The following is a 23247-nucleotide window of genomic DNA, read 5'->3' on the forward strand; positions in this document are numbered from 1 at the left end:
GTGGCACATATGTTACAATGATTGTTAAGTCTTTTTTATTAATATGCATCTTAATATACAGTACTTCTGCTTTTCCTTTCCCATATTCCACATGGTTTACCACCATCTCTTTCCTTGTCATTATCATGACTCCTCCTCCTTTTTTACCCCCTCTGTCTTTCCTCCATACGTTATATCTATTATCTATGTCTATTTTTTATTGTCTCATTTAGTTTTGTTTCAGCCAGGCATACAATATCCAGTTTTTCTTTCCTTATGTAATCTTTTTATTTCTAATTTACTTGATAGAACCCCATCTATGTTCGTATATATCATTTTTAGTTTCTTGCCCCTATCACTTTTAGTTACACTTGGTCCACTGTTGCCTCTTCCTTCTCTCTTATATCCCATTTTCTTATCTTGTTTCTGAGAATTCTCCAAAAAAAAATGCCTTTTTTTTCCTCCTCTGACCTTTCATTATTTTTTTCCCTTACTGCTGCTGTATCTCTTCCTTTCTTCCTCATTCTTATTTTTCCATATATATATATATATATATATATATATATATATATATATATATATATATATATATATATATATATATATATATATATATATATATATATATATATATATATATATATATATATATATATATATATATCCTTGCAGCCTTCTCTTTCTCTGAGTTTTGTTGTTCTATATAATATCTCTTCTGTTGCTGCTTGTGATTTTAGTAGTATCTTAATTGGTCTTGTTGTTCCATCTTTATAAGGTCCCATTCTGTATATTTCCTCCACTTCCTCCTCTAGGTTCTGCCTATCTTGGTCATTTAGAATTTTTAGTAGGTCTTTAACTGACTTTATTTCCTCCTTTTCCCTTCTTGGTCTATATTTTACATTTTTTTTTCTTTTATTCCAAAGATAATTACACTTTTTTCTGCAATTTCCCTTACTAGGTTTTCCTTTTACTTAATGACTCCGATCATTTTGTTTGCCATGTTCTCGTCTCTTTCTTTTAGTTGTTCTTGAATCACCTCCTGTAATTTATCTTTGTCTTTCTTATCTTGTACTCGCCATGCCTGTACCTCTTTTTTAATCACGTCATGTACTCTTTCCTCTTCTTTGTTAACTAGATCTTTCAGGTCCTCTTTTTCTTTCTCTACTTTACCAAGTCCTTCATCCTCTGTTTCTTATATTTGGCTAGTTCTTTTCTCATCTGCATTCTCTACTCTTAACCTAGTTTCACTTTCTTCCACTTTTTTTATCCTTTCTTTCAAGTTCAGAAACTCTTTCTCCTGTTCATCGTTCTCTTTACTTCTCATACTTTCTCTTATCCAGTTGTCTAATTTTTTCTCCAAAGTTAAAACTCGCCTATGGAGGGCAGTACTTGTCTCATTAAATCCTCTGAATCTAGCCTCTCCCTCATCGTCATCATCATCCTTTGTGTGTTTGTGTGTGTGTGTGTGTGTGTATTTACCTAGTTGTAGTTTTACAGGGCCTGGGCTTTATGCTCGTGTGGCCCCGTCTCCATATCTACACTTATCCAATCTTACTTTAAAAGTATGCACACTCGTTGCAGACACTACTTCTTCATTTAAACTGTTCCACGTCTCAATACATCTTTGCGGGAAACTATATTTTTTAACATTTCTCAGACATGTTCCTTTTCTCAGCTTTTTACTATGCGATCTTGTGCTTCAGATGTCATATTCTTCTCTCAGGATTAGTTTCTCATTATCCACTTGGTCCATTCCGTTGATCAATTTATAAACTTGTATCAGATCTCCTCTCTCCCTTCTTTGTTCTAGGGTTGGTAGATCCATAGCCTTTAGTCTCTCCTCATATGTCATCCCTTCAAATTCTGGAACCATTCTTGTAGCCATTTTTTGTAGTCTCTCCAGCTTCCTTATGTATATCTTTTTATGAGTGGTCCACACTACTCCTGCATATTCCAATCTGGGTCTTATTATAGTACTTATCAATTTCTTCATCATTTCTTTGTCCATGTAATGAAATGCTACTCCAATATTCCTTAGCAAATTATATGTTTCTCTACAAATTCTATCAATATGGCTTACTGGTTGATTGTTTTCTTCCATCGTCACTCCTAAGTCCTTTTCCTTTTTGACTTTCTCCAGTTCTGCTCCATCTCCCATCTTATAAATTCCCACGGGTCGTCTTTCACTCTTTCCCATTTCCATGACATAGCTTTTGTTCACATTGAATTCTATTTGTGTGTGTGTTTGTTTGTTTAGCTTGTTGTATTTACCTAGTTGTAACATACATTAAAAGAGCTCTGCTCATGATGTCCTGTCTCCATATCTATGAAAGTCAAACAATTCTTTGAACTTATGGAATGTTCTTGCTTCAATAACTCTCTTATCCATACCATTCCACACCTCTACTTCCTGATATCTCTTCTGCAGGTATCCTTTCTTAATTTCATTCCATGTCTTCTTGTGTCACTGGTGTCCCAAATTAGCAAGTCTTCTGTATCTAGTTTTACCAGTCCTTTCATCACTCTATACACTGCTAATAAATCTCTTCTTTCCCTATGTTCTAATAATGTAAGACCCAGTATTGATAGCTATTTTTCATATGACTGTTGGCTTTAACTTGGAGGAAGCTTTGTTGTTGCCCTCTGTATTCTTACTAGTTTCCTTTTGTGTTTTTTTACTTGGTGACCATAATGTTGCTGCAAATTCTAATTTAGGGTTTATTAGAGTCGTTATCAGTTTTTTTTTATCATAGCTTCGTTTATGTAAGTGAATACCACCTTCATATTCCTCAGAAGATCATAGGTATTTCCTATGATTCTATTTATGTGCTTTTTTAATGACATGTTATCCACAGTGGTTACTCCTAGATCTTTTGCTTCTGTCTTCTTTTTAATTTCTCCATTCCACATTGACTAAACTCCTTTCAGCCTTCTTTTCCTCCTTCCAAATTCTAATACATATGTACTTTTTTTGTATTGAATCCCATTTCCCATGTGCATGGCCATTCCACTATTTTGTCTAAGTCTCTTTGCAATGCCTCACAATCTTCTTTTTATCTTCCTCCTCATTAATTTAGCATCATCTGCAAACAAACTGATGTAACTGTCTGTATTTTCTGATATATAATTCACATGTACCACAAACATTATTGGTGCTAATACTGATCCATACACAGAACTCCAGTTAAGACTTGTTCCAGGATGATTTTTTTGTCTCATAATTGTTCTCATTTTTCTATCTTTCAAAAATACTTCTATTCATTTCAGAACTCCTCCCTTTATCCATCCATTTTGTTCAAGTTTCCACAATAACCTTTTGTGAGAGACCTTGTCAAATGCCTTCTTTAAATCTAAGTAGATGCAGTCCACCCAACCATTCCTTTCTTGTACTATATTTATTACTCTTGAGTAAAAGCTCACTAAATTTGTAACACATGATCATCCTCTTCTGAAACTATATTGTCTGTCTATCTGTCAACATACCTTTCTTCTCTAGATATTCCACCTTTTATTTATTCATTTATTCCATCTTTTATTATCCTTTCACATATTTTTGCTATTACACTGGTCAATAACACTGGTCTGTAATTCAATGAGTCCTCTTTGCTTCCTCCTTTGAGTATAGGCTTAATATCTGCTCTTTTCCAGTCTATTGGTATGTTACCCTCTGTTAAGGAAATCACAATAACATTATAGTCTTTGTCAACTGGTGACTGCATTCCTTTGTAATCCAATTTGACACTCTGTCAGGATCCAAGGCTTTCCTTACATCTTTTTCTTCTATTGTTTTCTTCACTTCTACTGACACTTGGATTTTCTAAACACCATCATTTATTTACACAAGTGTTTGACATTGAAAGTCACCTTTTCTTGTAAAGACTGATTGGAAGCAGTTGTTCATCACTCCTGCCATCTCCTCTGGGTCTTCTGTGTTTCATTGTTGGATTCTAGTTTGCTTATTTCTCCTTTGTTTTTCAGTTGCCATTTACATATCTATAGAACAAAGTCAAAGTTAAAATTGTTTATTTGCCCAATAACTTGAGCATTATTTGATAATATAAGTACAACAGCCACAGAGCAGAGCTCCTTGAATGCAAAAGCATTTTTAAAGAGCTCCTTGTAATGACATATTCAATAGTATTACTAAAACCTAGGGCATCACTATGAAAGAATATCAATATATGAAAAAAAAAAAAGTTGCCAACAGAAACCGGAATATTATACACCTAAAGAATTATATATGTACATTTATTTTCATATAGTATATTATGAAAACCATTATTCTGCAAGTATATATTTTTTTTACTTTTATCTTAAATGTGTTATAATCTATTGATTTTGTTTCATTTGGTAAACCATTTTATGTTATACTTCCTGAGTAAGTAACAAATGTTTTGCTTGCTTCTGATCTAGGTCATGGTGGTCATAATGAATTTTGACTCCTTACATTGAAAGTTTGAATATTTGAGACACTTGTGAATGTTTTAACTGTAGGAGTATTTAACTGGTTGTGTGCAAATTTTTAAAGATTCTAATCTATAAATGTCATTTATCTTTAATATTAATACTGAAAACAATGATTCTGTATGGTCTGTGTATCCTACCCATGAAATAAGTCTAATAACTCTTTTTTTTTAAGTATTACCATTGGTTGTATAATAGTTTTACAAGCTGATCCCCAAACAAAATTACAGTAATGTAAGTATGGGTAAATTAAGCTATAATACATTGTAATAAGATCATCTTTTGTCAAATTATCTTTAACTTTATACAAAACTCCTAATGACCTGGATATCTTACTAGTAATATAATTTACATGAGACTTCCAAGACAAGCTGTGATCAATCATTATCCCTAAAAATTTCTCACAATAATTTTTTCTATAACATTATTCCCTTCCTTTATTATATTTTCTTGCACAATACTCTTATTACCAGCAGGTATGATGTATCTAGTATTTTGTACATTAATAGATAATCTATTGGCCAACATCCAAGGTGAAACATTGCCTATTTTTTTTATTTATGGTGTTCTGTAATGTGTAATGTGTGAAGATCCATATTTGAATTATAAATAGTTGTCACCAAATATTTGAAGAGTGAGCTATGTCATTTATATTTAATAAGAACAGCAGAGGTCCAAGCGTAGAGCCTTGAGGAAAACTAAAGGAAATTACTTTTCTACTTGATACATGCCCTTCTCTTTCTAAAAAACTGTTCTCTTTTTAAATATGATTTAAGGCAGTGTAGTATATTAAGTTTTACCACATAAAATTCAAATTTTTGTAATAAGATAGTATGACTGATAGTATCAAATGCTTTTTTTAAGTCTAAGAAAAGAGCAATAGTATACCGACTTCCTAAGTAAAATAAGTGACGGACAGTTAGGCAACATTCCATATAGAACAATAAAATCATGAAACAACGATCCTAAGGGGATGACAGACAGATTAAAACAATGTATAGGGCAAAAAAGGAATATATATAAGAGGCTAAAGGCAGGAGAAGAGGCTTTAAGGCCACTATACCTTGAATTGATAAGAACAGTTAAGTGTCTGGAACAGTGTGCAATACCTCCAGCTCACCGTCATCATGGCCCTGGAAGCATCTCACACTGTGGTGCTCAACATTGGGATAATAGCTCAATTGATTATAATAATCAAATGGCAATATATCATCAGCATTTACATCAAGTAAATCAGTAAATTGATTATCATCAACCTCAAAAAAGGGAAATACAGTGATCCCTCGTTTATCATGGTTAATGGATACCAGAACATCCCGCGAAAGGTGAAAAACCGCGAAGTAGGATTTGCCCCTTCTAGGAATTTTCGTGTATGTGTATGTGGGTACCAGAATGTTTAAAATATGTAAACAGTATTTATACTTTACATATACAGTATTTTACTTAAATCTATTTAATTATAAAACTTTATACAGTAATTATACATTTACTCTCTCTTTCTCTCTCTCTCTCTCCTCCCCTCTCACACAATACATAACACTTACCCTCTTCTGCCCTCTTTGATCATATCCAAAAGTTTCACTTTTTCACTGATGGTCATCTTCCTCTTCCTCTTGGGCTCACTAGAGGAAGCTTTCGCATGGATACAGGGCTTAGGCGGCATTGTAAGGGTTTAATGAATCACTGCTTAAACAAAAAAAGTTATAGCGAACACAACACTAAGATACAGTGTGCGAGACAGTCAACAGCGTGTACGAGACTGGCAAGATACAACCAAGGCACATGGAATAGAAGGTCGACCTACGAGGCATTCAAAATGGATCTAATATGAGCATCAGTGACATCAGCGAGTTCACAAGTGGTCAGAGCAGGGACGTTGGTTCAGTTAGCAAACTGCCTGGTAGGTGTTCACGTGCTTCTCTCTCTCCCATTCTCTCTCTGTTCCGTGCCAACATCGGTCACAATGCCGAGTTGTGCAGTGCGTGACTGTTTTAATTATCAGTAGTATATAATATGTAGTACGTATGTAGTATGTGATAAATGAAAACCATTACTTTTTTTTCCTGGTAATTTTGCACCTTAAGACATTAGTAAATTTCTGATGTCTAGTTATTGAGAGGTTCCCATTCAGTTACTTGTGTAGATATAAATTGCCTCAGTTATATATGTAATGTAAAAATGAAATAATAATAATGATAAAAATAATAATGATAGTAATAATGATATTGATAATAATAATAATGATAATAATGAAAACAGCAACACTATATTAATATCAATAATAATAATAATAATTAATAACAGTAAGAGTATTGATATCACTAAATATAATAATGATACAATGGTCAAAAAGAGAGACAGAGAGAGAGAGAGAGAGAGAGAGAGAGAGAGAGAGAGAGAGAGAGAGAGAGAGAGACCTGCTGGCAATTAGAGGGTGTGGGGTGGTAATAGGAGGCAGAAAGCCTTCACAAAACTTGTCCCCAGTGCCAGGTAAGTATGATTTGCTCAGCGGGCAGAAGGAGAGTGTGAGGTTTCCGTGCAAGAAAGACACGTCCTGGGAGGAAGCTCCCCTGTTGGTGAACCCGCTGACGTCACTAGCCCCAGCTCTTTTCCCCTAAGAGCTGCACGTAGGTCGACCTTCTATTCTATGGGCCTTGGATACAACAAGGGAATATGTTGGGTGAGGCTGCATATGTATATGAACAATACATGTACAGTGCTTTACGTACATTGTCGTCGTTATTACACACCAACTTACCAAATTACTGTATGTACAGTATTTGTAAGTGACGCCACAGACCATGTGATATAGCGAAAAATCCGCAGAACATATTTACAAGTATATATATGAATAAAAACCTCAAAAGTCAAACCGCAAAATAGCGAGGGAACACTTTACACCTAACCCTCCGTTATCGTGCCCTTCCATTATCGCACACTTATGAAAATCTGTAAAATTCAGTTTTAGCACTTCTGGAAAGTTGTTATTGCGTACCCGTAGTAGAAGTAGTAGTACTACCCATATCTCAACCACACACCGACAAATGTTTAGATAGGGGGTGGAGGAGGAAGAAGAGGTGGAGGGGGAGAAAGGTGATGATCATTAGGAGGAGGAGGAGCCAGCAGCCAATCATTGCTGTGAATTCACGTCACGTGATTTGAATAAGGGAGCTGATTGGTTCAGGTCACTCTGTTCACCACCACCACCCCTCATTCTCGCATGTGGTATTCTATTGTTCAGAGCTGGTTTTCTTGACCCTTTTTTAGGGAAATTTTTGGGTTGAGGCACCAGTTTATTTATTTTCTATTTATTCTTCACTTCCATTATCGCGTTTTCCGCTATCGCGTGTTTTTTTAGGCACCAAAATTGTTGATACTGTTGATCTAGGGACACCCTTGTGTGCTGCAATGATACTGTGAGCTCTAACTGCCTCACACTTTCTTAAAACCTCAAGCTTATCTTTGGAAAGCAGAAAATTGTGTCTCTTAGGGCTGGGACTGGAGGTGGCTTTTGCGCGGCATGGTCTAAGCGGCGTGGAGGTGGAACAGCAGAGCTTGGCTTGCATGGACAATGGCTGGGGCGAGAGAGAGACAGAGGAAGCGACGCACAGACAATTTTGCCAGATTTCCTAATGAAAAGTAGCAGATTTCACCACAATGTAGCCCAATACAAAAAACTACTACGTATTACTTTAACTTCTATATTTTCTACTTACCACTATCTGCTCACATTTCTTTCCATGGAGTTAGGGGGAGGGGAGTGGAGTCCTCTTTCACGATGTACCATTTTTTCCATAAGCTTCTCTGGCTTTTTTTTTTTTTCTATAAATTAGTTCCATTCTTACCTAAATTTAACCAAAATATTTTTCTTCTTAACAAAACTTAATTATTCTTATTGCCTTAAAGATTTATTCTTTCACTTCCTCTAGATCACTTTTTTTTAAAGATTTGCATTATCTAGTAAGTCATTTTCTTGAGGAATGGTGAGGCGAGAGAAGCGTGATGTCATCAGTTGCCTACTCACCACAAAAAAAGAAAAAGCACCATAATTACACCGTTCTCAATTTCATGGTTATTATTACTACTATTATTATTATTCTTACTTATATTAATGTTGTTAATATCATCATTATCATTGTTCACATTTAGAAAATATTACAAAAGTAGCCCAATAATGTCACCAAGCAGCCCAAACATATCATGAAATAGCCCAAAAAATTGCAAGTAGTGGATTATGAATTTAAGTAGCACATACCCTTCAAAAGTAGCCCAATCTGCTACTTTTTGCCCAATCTGGCAACACTACACAGGATAGCATCAGTTTACACTTCTGTCTAGCGTGCTGGCGACAAATTTGGGATGGCAGCGGATTTGACCAGGTGGGTGGCACGCGAGATAAGAATGTCGAATTGGTGAGTCAGTCGGTCTAACCTTGAGGATTGTGTATTAATCAACTAAGTTCGAATTGGCAATAATTCAAACTGTGAACAGTCAAATCACGAGGATCCCCTGTATGTACATATTGAAAATAAAGGTGTATACTAAACTATACACACTGATATCTGACAGTGCAAAGATGCTTACTTTTTCTTGCCACTCGTCTGCTTGCTCTTAGGTCTTCTTTCCAATTCTGGAACAGCTCCTCCCACAGCTCCCTCCAGCATATCCCACTGTCGCTAATGAGCTGTCAGCAACCAGAGACATAGCAGAAGCAGAGGCGTCCATGGTGTGAGTAGGATGATAGACACTAGGTGAGCGGGGAATCAAGTCCTTAGTTGTTGAACACTGAGAAGCACGCTCTCCTCTCTCTCTGATTATCAGCTTTGTATGAGAGGAGTAAGCAATCTTGCCTTCTGCCCTTGCTTTTCAAAGTGGCAGTAGCTGAGCCTTACGTTCTTGCACTGAGGCCTTGCACAAATCTTCATTCAAGTAAATATTCATATTTTTTAGCTTAGAGTTTCAAAGTGCCTGTTGACGATCAGCATACCGAAAGAAATGGGCAACGGTGGTTCGAGGTCTCAGTGGTTCTTCATCACATTGAAAACATATAGGTCCCACTCGGTGACCTCACTCAAACTGAACATCAATGATCCCAAGTTTTTCCCTCATTAGACGTAGCACCTTGTTTTGCATCACTTTCCAGTTCTCACTTGGATCTTCCACCATGCCATCAATACGCAAGTTCTCTTGATGGTCGATTCTCCTTTAATTTTCTCTATTTTGTCTTCATGATCCTTTTCCTTAAGCTCTCATTTCTTTCTTGAGTTCTTTAATTTCTTCATTCTGCTTCATATTGATTTCTTTCAAGTCCTCAATTTCTTTTGGGGAAAACTGAAGAGAAACAAGATCATTATTATTTGCTTCTAGCTGTTTCAATATTTCATTGAATGAGGACTGAACCACTTCTATAAGATCTTGATATGTCTTTTGTTGAATTTCAAGAGCCACTTTTAACTCTTCACTCAGTCATTATGCTCACAAGCTTCAATCTTGACACTCAATGAAGTACTGAACCGTTCGGACATTCGGGAAAGTCACCAACAGCAATATTTTTCTTCACTTTACTTTGAGAGTATTCCTGCTACTGATTTACTTTGTTTGGTAGCCAATCAATACACTTTCATACACCACTTGTATGATTTGGAAGTACTTCAGTCTTCTGATATTGTCTTAAATTGAAGTAAAGGATGGAGCACCAGCATAGCATGTGCTTGTGTCATAGGTCTCTCTCTCTCTCTCTCTCTCTCTCTCTCTCTCTCTCTCTCTCTCTCTCTCTCTCTCTCTCTCTCTCTCTCTCTCTCCAGTTTAGGCTGGTCCTTACTTTTCTCCACTATATCTTTCTTATAGTTTTTATTCTGTTCCAATCTCCAAATATTGACGTATTTGTTTCTTTTCTGTACATAGTCCATCCAAAGATTGTACAGGCAATCCCCGCTTAACGAAGGTTCACACAACGAAATTTCGCTACAACGAAGGTTTCATTTACTACCATCTGCTCGTTTAACGAACACTAAACTCGCTTTAACGAAGTTTTATCCAGGTAATTTTTTTCCAAGTTTGAAAGCCCCGCTGTATCATGCAAGCCGACAGGCTTTTGAATACACCAGCGCCTCTCGTGGACAAATTGTGCACTACTCACTCCCCCTGTTCAAAACATAACAGTGTCAGAAGCGGCTCATCTTCCCTCACTCAACTTACCACCAAAACACCCTGGAATGTCGCCTAGCGTTGTTAAAAAGACCAGGAAGTCTCTTACTTTCAAAGTGTAGCTGGATATTATTCACAGACACGAGAGAGGCAAGAAAACTAATAGCATTGCTCGCCACCATCTTGACTCCATTTACTGTCTCTACTATTTTTAAGTCAGCAGACTCTATTAAGAAGGCTGGTGAGACCGTATCTTCCTTGCAAGCTAAAAGAACCACTTGAACTCGTGACACTACAATGGATAAAATGGAAAGCCTTGTGGAAATGTGGTACATAAGTTTTGTATGTGATACAATAATGCGCCCTTTGTTTACATTCCACAAGTTGCCGGTTAGTGTCTTTCCCTTTTCACTCTCCCTCCCTTCAAAATTTAAGATCATCAACATTATAAAGTTGCGTATATACATACATTAGTGTACATTATAAGGACTTAAATTAAATTGCCTAAATGTTTAACTTCATAATTTTTACTTTCATTAAACCTTTCACTGTACTATGATGCACTCTCGCTTTATTTACTCTCAATGAAAGTTCAAGTCAGGGGTTAAACTTGTTATAATCGGTTCGCTTAAGTAGGCCTTGCCTGTGTATTGTATTTTTTCTCCATCTATTCCAGTTTTTTTCTTTTTCCATCCTCGCTAGTTCACATCTTCTATTAAACCATTCTTTGTGTCTAGACATTCTTATTTTTATTGGCACATGTTTATCCCTTCATTGTACTTTTCTATTGAAAGTCTCTACTTGTCATTGATTTTCTCCGTTATATAAAAGCTAGTCCAGTCTGCTTGCTTGAAGTATCTATAACTCATTAAATTGCTACATTGATCCCTGTCATTGTGGGATAACAAGTGCAGGTTATTAAGGCAAGTCACCATAAAAAACTCCTTTCTCAAAAATTTCCTCAACCATCTCTTTTTTTTCTTTTACTTGACCCTTTTTTTATTTATTAAAAGTTGTCAAGTAAATACAGAGACTCTTGTAGCAACCTCTACACTCATCATAGTCAAGATGACAACCAAGATCTGGAAAAGAAACATTTTTTAGAAACTGTTTGAAAATGTTTGCAAACACCTACCAAAACGATAATTTACACCCAGCGAGGTCTAATACCATTAGTTCAGGGGGTGCTGTAAACCTTCCATTAAAGCTAGTTGTAAAAATTTCCCTCTGTGTCTAACAAATCAAGGGTGCAGTCACAGCCTGCCTTCTAAAGACAACTCTCCTACTTCACTCAAAACTACATGCACTTACCACACACACACCCTTCACTTAAAATTCTAAATAAAAAAAAAAAGATGACTCCAAAACCAGCCTCAGAGTCCCCTTCTGGGGAGGGGACCAGAAATATCTCCAGGTTAGACTGCTCTCTTGACGACGACCCCAAATGTCTTGACACCTCCCTCAACAATTTCTACATTAACTTCTGCAACATTCATGGTCTTAGATCTAATTTTCAATCTGTGGAACAATACCTCTCCTCTAATAAACCTCATCTTCTTTTCCTCACCAAAACACAGCTGTCTGAGGCAACTTACAGTAGCCCCTTTTCTGTTCTCTCCTACTTTCCCTATTCTCATTTTCGTTCCATAGCTTGATGTAGCGTCTATATGAGCAACAACTTAGCTTGCTCTCCGAGTTTTCCGCCATTTAGCTTAGACCCCACAGTCACTCTAGCTAAATTTATCTGTTCTGTCCATCTTCCCTCTGACTATAGTAAATTCTTTGACTATTTAACTTCCAAAGTGCAGTACATTCTGTCCTTCTACCTTTTTGCAGAGATCTCCATCCTTGGAGATTTCAATGTTCACCACCAGCTTTGGCTTTCCTATCCCTTCACTGATCATCCTAGTGAACTAGCCTTCAACTATGCTATCCTCCATGATCTAGAGCAACTGGTGTAATACCCTACTCATATTCCTGACTGTCTTGGAGACACGCCCAACATTCTTGATCTTTTACTTACCTCTAATCCATCTACTTTTGTTGTTACCCTATCATCTCCGTTGGGCTCCTCCAATCACAATCTCATTTCTGTATCTTATCCTATATCTCCGATCCCTCCTCAGGATCCCCCTGAGCAGAGGTGCCTCTGGCATTTTGCCTCTGCCAGTTGGGGGGACCTGAGGAGGTATTATGCTGATTTTCCCTGGAATGATTACTATTTCCATGTCAGAGACCCATCTCTTTGTGCTGAATGCATAACAGATGTGATAGTGTCTGGCATGGAGGTGTATATTCCTCATTCTTTTTCTCAAGCTAAACTTTCTAAACTGGTTTAACATAGCCTGTTCTCGTGCTATACATGATAGAGAGGTTGCCCACAAAAGATGCTTGAGCCTTCCTGAATCAGTCGCACTATATTTCTGCCTGGAATCATGCCAAGTCTGTTCTTCAGCTTACCAAACACTCCTTCATAAATAGAAAATGTCAAAATCTTTCAAACTCAAGCTTCCCTCAAGACTTCTGGCATCTTGCCAAAAACATCTCCAATAACTTTACTTTTTTATCTTTCCCTCCTTCATTTCATCCTGATGGCACCACTGCCATCTCTTCTGTCTCTAAAGCTGAAGTCTTTTCTCGAACTTTTGTTAACAACTCCATCTTGGATGATTCTGGGCTTGTCCCTCCTCCTCCTCCTCCCTCTGACTATTTCATGTCTTTAATAAAAATTCTTCGTAATAATCTTTTCTATGCCCTCGCTGGCCTAAATCCTTGGAAGGCTTATGGACCTGATGGGGTCCCTCCTATTGTTCACAAAAACTGTGCTTCTGTGCTTGCCTCTTGCCTGGCCAAACTCTTTCAACCATGTCTATCAACTTCTACCTTTCCTTCTTGCTGGAAGTTTGCCTACATTCAATCAGTTCCTAAAAAGGGTGACCATTCTAATCCCTCAAACTACCATCCTGTAGCTTTAATCTCTTGCAAGTCTAAAGTTTTTTAATCTATCCTGAATAGGGAGATTTTTAAACATCTGTCACTTCACAATCTTCTATCTGATCACCAATATGGCTTCCATCAAGGTCGCTCTACTGGTGATCTTCTGGCATTCCTTATTGACTCTTGGTCATCTTCTTTTAGAGATTTTGGTGAAACTTTTACTGTCATATTAGACATATCAAAAGCTTTTGATAGAGTCTAGCACAAAGCTTTGATTTCAAAACTGTCCTCCTACTGTTTCTATTCTCTGCAATTTTATCTCAAGTTTCCTTTCCAACCATTCTATTGCAGCTGTGATAGATGGCCACTGTTCTTCTCCTAAATCTATGAAAAGTGGTGTTCCTTAAAGTTCTGTCCTGTCACCCACTCTTTCTATTATTCATTAATGATCTTCTTAATCATATATCTTGCCCCATGCATTCCTATGCTGATGATACCACCCTACATCTTTCCATATCCTTTCAGAGATGACCAACCCTTCAGGAAGTAAACAGATCACGCAGGGATGCCACAGAACATCTGACTTCTGATCTTTCTAAGATTTCTGATTTGGAGCAGAGAAAACTTAGTGGTGGTCAATGCTTCAAATACTCAATTCCTTCATCTATCAACTCAAGACAACCTTCCAGACAACTATCCATTCTTCAGTGATGCTCAACTGTCTCTCTCTTCCATACTGAATATCCTCAGTCTGTCCTTTACTCATAATCTTAACTGGAAACTTTACATCTCATCTCTTGCTAAAACAGTTTCTATGAAGTTAGGTATTCTGAGCTGTCACTGTCAGTTTTTTTTTTTTTTTTTTTTTTTTTTTTTTTTCCTTCCAACTCTGCTAACTCTGTACAAGGGCTTATGAACCTGATGGGGGTCCTTCCCATTGTTCTCAAAAACAGTGTTTCCATGCTTGCACCGTGCCTGGCCAAACTCTTTCAAATTTGTCTGTCAACTTCTACCTTTCCTTCTTGCTGGAATTTTGCTTACATTCAGCCTGTTCCTAAAAAGGATGACCGTTCTAATCTTTTGCTTGTCTAAAGTTTTTTTTAATGTATCCTGAATAGGAAGATTCTTAAACATCTATCACTTCACAATCTTCTATCTGATTGCCAGTATGGCTTCCATCAAGGTCACTCTACTGGTGATCTTATGGCTTTCCCTACTGAGTCTTGGTCATCCTCTTTTAGAGATTTTGGTGAAACTTTTGGTGTCGCATTAGACATATTAAAAGCTTTTAATAGAGTCTGGCATAAAGCTTTGATTTCCAAACTGCCCTCCTACGATTTCTATCTTTCTCACTGCAACTTTATCTTAAATTTCCTTTCCAACTGTTCTATTGTTGCTGTAGTTTACAGCCACTGTTCTCCTAAATCTATTAATACTGGTGTTCCTCAGGGTTCTGTGCTGTCACCCACTCTCTCTCTATTGTTCATTAATGATCTCAGGAACCAAACTTCTTGCCTTATCCACTCTTTTGCTGATGATACCACCCTACATCTTTCCACATCCTTTCAGAGGAGGAGGTAGTATACACCTACCGAAACAATAACTTATTCCCAGTGAGATCTAATAGCACTAGTTCAGGAGGTGCTGTGAACCTTCCATTAAAGCTAGTTGTGATCTCATTGAATGTTTCCCTTTGTGTCTCACAACTCAAGGGGGTAGTCACAGCCTACCCTCTAAAGACAGCTCTCCTTCTTCACACAAAACTACATACACGTACCACACATACACCCTTCACTCCAAATCAAAATTTAAAAGAAAAATGGGACCCAAAATAAACAACGCCTGGAGTCCCCTCTGGGAGGGGACCAAAATGTCCCCAGGTCGGACACCTCTCCTGTTGAAGACCACAAATGCCTTGACACCTCCCTCAACTTTTTCTACATTAACTTCTGCAACATTCGCGGTCTTAGATCTAATTTTCAATCTGTGGAACACCACCTCTCCTCTACTAAACCTCATCTTCTTTTCCTCACCAAAACACAGCTGTCTGAGGCAACTGACAGTAGCCCTTCTCTGTTCCCTCCTACTTTCTCTATTCTCATTTTCATTCCAAAGCTGGATGTTGCGTCTATGTACGCAACGACTTAACTTGCTCTCGTGCCCACGCTCTTGAGTCTTCCGAATTTTCCACCATCTGGCTACGACTTAACAGTCACTCTCAAACTAAATTCATCTGTGCTGTTTATCTCTCCCCTAACTCTTCTGACTATAGTAATTTCTTCGACTACTTAACTTCTAAAGTGGAGCACATTCTGTCCCTCTACCCTTTCGCTGAGATTTCCATTCTTGGAGATTTCAATGTTCACCACCAGCTTTGGCTTTCCTCTCCCTTCACTGACCACCCTGGTGAACTAGCCTTCAACTTTGCTATCCTCCATGACCTAGAGCAACTGGTGCAACACCCTACTCGTATTCCTGACCGTCTTGGAGACACGCCCAACATTCTTGATCTCTTCCTCACCTCTAACCCTTCTGCTTATGCTGTCACCCTTTCATCTCCGTTGGGCTCCTCCGATCACAATCTCATTTCTGTATCTTGTCCTATTTTTCCAATCCTCCGCAGGATCCCCAAAGCGAAGGTGCCTCTGGCGTTTTGCCTCTGCCAGTTGGGGGACCTGAGGAGGTATTATGCTGATTTTCCTGGAATGATTATTGCTTCCGTGTCAGAGACCCATCTCTTTGTGCTGAACACATAACAGAGGTGTTAGTATCTGGCATGGAGGCGTACATTCCTCATTCTTTTCTCAACCTAAACCTTCTAAACCTTGGTTTAACTCAGCCTGTTCTCGTGCTATACATGATAGAGGTTGCCCACAAAAGGTACTTGAGCCTTCCATCTCCTGAATCTCATGCACTTTATATCTCTGCCGGAATCATGCCAAGTCTGTTCTTCAACTTGCCAAACACTCTTTCATAAATAGGAAATGTCACAATCTTTCAAACTCAAACTCTCCTCGTGACTTCTGGCATCTAGCCAAAACATCTCAAATAACTTCACTTCTTCATCTTTCCTCCTTTATTTCATCTTGATGAACTCTTTTCTCAAACCTTTGCTCACAACTCCACCTTGGACGATTCTGGGCTTGTTCTTCCCTCTCCTCCTCTCTCTGACTATTTCATGTCTACAATCAAAATTCTTCGTAATGATGTTTTCCATGCCCTTGCTGGCCTAAACCCTCGGAAGGCTTATGGACCTGATGGGGTCCCTCCTATTGTTCTCAAAAACTGCTTCTGTGCTTGCACCTTGCCTGGCCAAACTTTTCCAACTTTGTCTATCGACTTCTACCTTTCCTTCCTGCTGGAAGTTCGCCTACATTCAGCCTGTTCCTAAAAAGGGTGACCGTTCTAACCCTCAAACTACCGTCCTATAGCTTTAATCTCTTGCTTGTCTAAAGTTTTTGAATCTATCCTGAATAGGAAGATTCTCAAACATCTGTCACTTCACAATCTTCTGTCTGATCGCCAGTATGGCTTCCGTCAAGGTCGCTCTACTGGTGATCTTCTGGCTTTCCTTACTGAGTCTTGGTCATCCTCTTTTAGAGATTTCGGTGAAACTTTTGCTGTTGCGTTAGACATATCAAAAGCTTTTGATAGAGTCTGGCATAAAGCTTTGATTTCAAAACTGCCCTCTTACGGCTTCTATCCTTCTCTCTGCAACTTTATCTCATGTTTCCTTTCCGACCGCTCTATTGCTGCTGTGGTAGACGGCTACTGTTCTTCTCCTAAACCTATTAATAGTGGTGTTCCTCAGGGTTCTGTCCTGTCACCCACTCTCTTTCTATTATTCATTAATGACCTTCTTAACCAAACTTCTTGCCCTATCCACTCCTACGCTGATGATACCACCCTACATCTTTCCACGTTCTTTCAGAGACGTCCAACCCTTCAGGAAATTAACAGATCACGCGGGACGCCACGGAACGCCTGACTTCCGATCTTTCTAAAATTTCCGATTGGGGCAGAGAAAATCTAGTAGTTTTCAATGCCTCAAAACTCAATTCCTCCATCTATCAACTCGACACAACCTTCCAGACAACTATCCCTCTTCTTCAATGACACTCAACTGTCTCCTCTTCCACAATGAATATCCTCGGTCTGTCCTTTGCTCATAATCTTAACTGGAAACTTCACATCTCATCTCTTGCTAAAACAGCTTCTATGAAATTAGGTGTTCTGAGGCGTCTCCGCCAGTTTTTCTCGCCCTCCAACTGCTTACTCTGTATAAGGGCCTTATCCGTCCCTGTATGGAGTACTCTTCGCATGTTTGGGGGGGTTCCAGTCACACAGCTTTGCTTGATAGGGTGGAATCGAAAGCTCTTCGTCTCATCAACTCCCCTCCTCTGACTAACTGTCTTCAGTCTCTTTCTCACCGCTGAAATGTTGCATCCCTTTCTATATTTTATCGCTATTTTCATGGTAACTGTTCTACTGATCTTGCTAACTGCATGCCTTCCTCCTCCTGCGGCCACGCTGCACAAGGCTTTCTTCTTCCTCTCATCCCTATTCTGTCCAACTCTCTAATGCAAGAGTTAACCAGTACGCTCAATCATTCATCCCTTTCACTGGTAAACTCTGGAACTCCCTTCCTGCATCTGTATTTCCAAATTCCTACAACTTGTCTTCTTTTAAGAGGGAGGTATCGAAGCATTTGCTCCCCTAATTCTGGCTGACGGTTTTGGCACTTTTTCTACTCTTTGGAGAGCCAGCGCTCAAGTGGGCTTTTTTCTAACTTTCTTTTTTTTGCCCTTGGCTGGCCCTCTTCCCTACGTAAAAAAAAAAAAAAAAAAATCCTTCAGGAAGTCAAAAGATTATGCAGGGACACCACAGAACGCCTGACTTCTGATCCCTCTAAGATTTCTTATTGGGGCAGAGAAAAGCTAGTAATTTTCAATGCCTCAAAAACTCAGTTCCTCCATCTATCAACTCGATACAACCTTCTGGACAACTATCCCCTCTTCCTCTGTGACACTCAACTGTCTCTCTCTTCCACACTGAATATGCTCAAGTCTGTACTTTACTCATAATCTTAACTGGAAACTTCACATCTCATCTCTTGCTAAAACAGCTTCTATGAAGCTAGGCCTTCTGCAGTGTCTCCCCCAGTTTTTCTCACCCCTCCAACTGCTTACTCTGTACAAGGGCCTTATCTGTCCTTGTATGGAGTACTCTTCATATTTGGGGGGGGGGGTGGATTTCACTCATACAGCTTTATTAGATAGGGTGGAATCAAAAGCTTTTTGTCTCATCAGCTCCCCTCCTCTGACTGACTGTCTTCAGCCTCTTTCTCACTGGTGAAATGTTGGATCTCTTTCTATCTTTTATCACTATTTTCTTGCTAACTGTTCTACTAATCTTGATAACTGCATGCCTCCCCTCCTCCTGTGGCCTTGCTGCACAAAGCTTTCTTTTTCCTCTCATCCCTTTTCTGTCCAACTCTCTAATGCAAGAGCTAACCAGTACTCTCAATCATTCTTACCTTTCACTGGTAAACTCTGGAACTCTCTGCCTGCTTCTGTATTTCCATCTTCCTACAACTTGACTTTTTTTAAGAGTGAGGTGTCAAGACATTTACTCCGTAATTTTGGATAACTCTCTTTATCTTTTAGAGAACTAGCATCAAGTAGCCCTTTTTTTTTTTTTTTTTTTTTTTTTTTTTTTACATTGTGTTGCCCTTGACAGGCCTTCTCTCCTACATAAAAAAAGAAAGTTTCCTGATGTGGACAGACCTTAAGGAATGTAAATTTAAAAGGTTAAGTCTCTTTTCAGTATCCTTCATCCTCTGTATCCTCTAAGTCTTTCTCTTTTGTACTAACTAATAGACATACAGTATATCATTCCTGTAATATAGGAGCTAGAACTGCATAACTTAGTTTAGATAAGATCAGATCAGTGCCAAATATAACTTTAATATGACTTTGAGACTTCTGCTTTCATTGCCTCTGAAAATGGAGATCAGAGCTATCTATAACTCATAAATAATTTTTCATCTGGACTTACAGAGTTTGATAGCATAGAGCTATGTAGCATCATATATATAATTTTTTTGGTAAAAATTTGATATTTTGTTATAGATATGCTATTAAAGAAGTTCAATGGGATGTCAATTAAAAGAACATCCTCTCTCTCTCTCTCTCTCTCTCTCTCTCTCTCTCTCTCTCTCTCTCTCTCTCTCTCTCTCTCTCTCTCTCTCTCTCTCTCTCTCTCTCTCTCTCTCTCTCTCTCTCTCTCTCTCTCTCTCTCTCTCTCTCTCTCAAGATAACATATATAGAATGTGGGTTTTGCTCAGGTATAGTATTATGGAGATGACATGGCCCTTCAAAGAGGCATTGTGTAAAACTAAGTATACACTCAACCCTCCACTATTGCACTTAATTAGTGCATCTATTACCACACAGTAGCCAAAACCACAATATCTGAAGTAAATGGTAAAAAATTCAAATTGACACTAGGACCTCCAAGCTGTCATTTTTTGTCACTTTGCCCCGTTTTATACCATACAATAGTATAAAAATGAAGAAATAATATAGTATGAGAAAACCTAGTCAAGAATCATATTAACAACATACGTTTTATAGCATTTTATTTAACATATTTGACAGCATATGTTATTCACCTGTATTATAAGACATATACCCATTTCAACAACTCATATTCAGGGAAAAAAAAAAATTAGCGTATTTAAGCATATGCTTTTGAAAGCATTGTAGCAGTACATTACACAAGCAGAAAACATTTATCTTTTCTTGCACTCCTCTGTTGGTCTTCTTGCTGTCACCAGACACTTAATTTTTTCCATAGGATGTGGCCCAAAATCCCTTGCTGCTGCTCTATTTATTGCCTTGCTCCTTGGCATAATCTATCACTTGTAGTTTGTAGGAGATTTTATAGCTTGATCTTTTTCCTCCTGCTGCCATAACAGTGAGCGTGTTGATGTGTTTTGTTATGATCATGACCTTACTGTTACTCCTCACCGCTAGATGGCATTGAGTCAGAGTGGCAATCAGCTGATATTTATAAACGTGCATCACAGCCTCACAGGTTAGATTGCTTTTATTTTCATTTTTAAAGTAATAATACTGGTAATGATAATAATACCAGCAATAAAATAATGATGCATGCAGTTAAGATCGGCAAAAGTACTGGAAGAAGGTGCCTCCCATATGCCGTCAAATACGGAACCTCATTGTGGATGATTAGGAGCTAAGGTGGATGAGTAGATCCCAGAAATATACAAAAAACTACAGTGGAGACTCAATACTCAAACTTAATTTGTTCCAAATGGCTGTTCAAGTATCAAAAAGTTTGACTATTGATACCTATAAATCAGGTAATTCATTCTAATCTTAGCAAAACCTCAAGTTTATAAAAAATTCAAAGTATTTTTTTTTTTTTTTTTTTTTTTTTTTTATAATTTGATTTGTACATACTGTAAGTGAAGGCTGGTGATGGATAACATAGAAGAGGAGGGGAGAAAGGTGGAGAGAAAAAGGTAGGTTGTCAAGAGCGAGTCACCATCCATGAAAAAGTCTAATTTTTTTTGCTCCTTGTGTGATTCCTGTGAACCCGTCAGTGAAGGGCTATTGCTCACTAGCACTTGCTGTCTCACTAGATTCATTATTTTCATGACTAATAAGCCTCTTTGGTGCCATCAAAAGTTTGTAAATGAAAAACTACAGAACGCAGAAGAATATTGTTTTTTCAAGAGTTTGGCAGGACTAGGGATGCGCAATGATATACAGTACAGTAAGGTCTCGGTTTACGTCAGAGTTACGTTCCTGAAACATGACGTAAGTCGATTTTGTACGTAACTCGAGTTTCCGTACATTTCAAAGCATATTATCGAGTTTTCAACTAATCATTGTTTATGGTCATTCAGGTAAGTTAAAGGTTATATTGTTGTATTATTTACAACTATGTAGGTAGGAATATGAAACACAAGCTTGTTTTTGTTGTTGATTAGGGCCACGAACGCGAAGGACTGCAGGTTGCCTAGAGGGGTGGACGCCTGAGGCCGCCAGGAGGGTGGGCAGGTCGAATGTTGTGTCGCCTACAGGGTGGACAGCTGGGAGCGTAGTGCAGTGCGGTGGGAGTAGAAGCGTGGGCAGAGGGGCAGGAAATGCAATAGGAAAGGGCAATAGGGATCAGCAGACAGGTGCAGACGGTGCAAGTCAGCTGCGAGTGTCGTGTGGCCCAGGCAAAGGCTCCGGAGTTGTTATTGTTGTGATGGGTGTGCGAGCCCTCAAGGTTGTCAACCTCTCCGTTGTCATGGTAACGGGCTTCCCATTTTCTTCCCTCCCTCACACACAGCTGCTGCCTCCCTTCTCATGTCTTTTAATTATGTCCTCTTTTTCTTGTCCTGGTTTTCCTTTTCTTAGCATCACTGCTGTCACTAAGAAGTTTTCTCTTTGGTGCCATTGAGCAAGATACTAAGAACTTGAGTCAGTAAACGCAGAAGTAGGATAACACTCTTGCCAGGGACGATGGTGTGGTGGAACTGAGGCAGGGTGTTATTGTATTCAAGCGTGAGGCGGGCGGTGTGGCGGGCAACCACCAACAATAACAATAAATCCCACACTTTACGATTTATAAATTTTTAATTTTTTTAATCTTAAATTGCCTTATAGTGGACTGACATAACTACGAGTTTGACGTAACTCGAGACCGACGTAACCCGGGACTTTACTGTATACCGTTTTGCCAGTATTGCCGATAAAACCGGCATCAGAAAGGGGGAATGGCAGCTGTGGCTAGTGAGAGGACAGAGCTTTGTTTACAACTATGTAGTTGGCCATTCAATTACCAGATATTTTTTACCACTAATAAGCCTTTGGTGTTTATGTAAGTTTATAAATGAAAAACTATAGACAGAACGCACGAGAATGTTATTTTGATGACCGCGGCAGCACAACTGGCGGAGGGGAAGAAAAAGATCAGGGAGCCTTTGTTTACAACCACATGTGTGGACATTTGACCATCAGGCATTTTTTCGAGTATTAGATTTAATTTTTGCATTCAAGTATTGAAAAGTTTGAGTATTGAGTCTCCACTGTATTTCTCAGTAAAAGTATATAGAAGAACTCAACCAACATGTGACATCATAACCTGAGAGCTTTTGAATGGCAAGTGCATGATAGCAGTAATTTTGTGCGCTATATAATGACATATGTACAGCTTCTTAAGTATTCATGATAGCAATAAAATGTGATAGCGAAAGGAGCAATAGCAGAGGGTTTAATGTACTTGCACCAATACGAGACTGATCATCAATGCCTTAATGTAAATGTCTTAAAAGCCCTCAGGAATTTATGTTCTCAACATGTTATTTAAAAGAACTTTTTGGTCTGTTTCATTATTTTGTAAAGTTTTTTTTTTTTTTACTGCAGTGATGTAGTATTTCTTTATGAATGTTGATCTTTTGTTTATTCCTCATTTTCAGTATCTTTTACTCCACAGGATTACTTCTCCATTGCTGTTACTAGCAATTGCCGCCTCCCTTGGGGCATGCTATATCCTGGCCCTTAAAAATGCTGAGAAGAAAATTGTAGTTGGAGGACATAAAGTGTCCATGGCTCATCAGTATGCTGTTATTGGGGTCCTCTCCCTTCCTGTGTTCTACATAGCAGGAGCTGGAGCTGCCCTTTTCTGGGTCTTAGGTATTTT

The 23247-nt window shown here is 38.4% G+C and overlaps 1 protein-coding gene across 2 annotated transcripts in view; it reads left to right on the forward strand.

Annotated features, from left to right (window-relative positions):
* Positions 1–23247, forward strand: part of LOC123500123 (prenylated Rab acceptor protein 1-like) — a 362787-nt gene that overhangs the window by 197537 nt on the left and 142003 nt on the right. For both annotated transcript variants that reach the window (XM_045248791.1, XM_045248792.1), the window contains one exon: positions 23041–23240. In XM_045248791.1, coding sequence (XP_045104726.1) covers positions 23041–23240 — 200 coding nt within the window. The remainder of the gene's footprint in view (positions 1–23040; positions 23241–23247) is intronic.

The sequence above is a fragment of the Portunus trituberculatus genome, chromosome 50 (genome assembly GCF_017591435.1).
Source record: "Portunus trituberculatus isolate SZX2019 chromosome 50, ASM1759143v1, whole genome shotgun sequence".
Taxonomy (NCBI): domain Eukaryota; kingdom Metazoa; phylum Arthropoda; class Malacostraca; order Decapoda; family Portunidae; genus Portunus; species Portunus trituberculatus.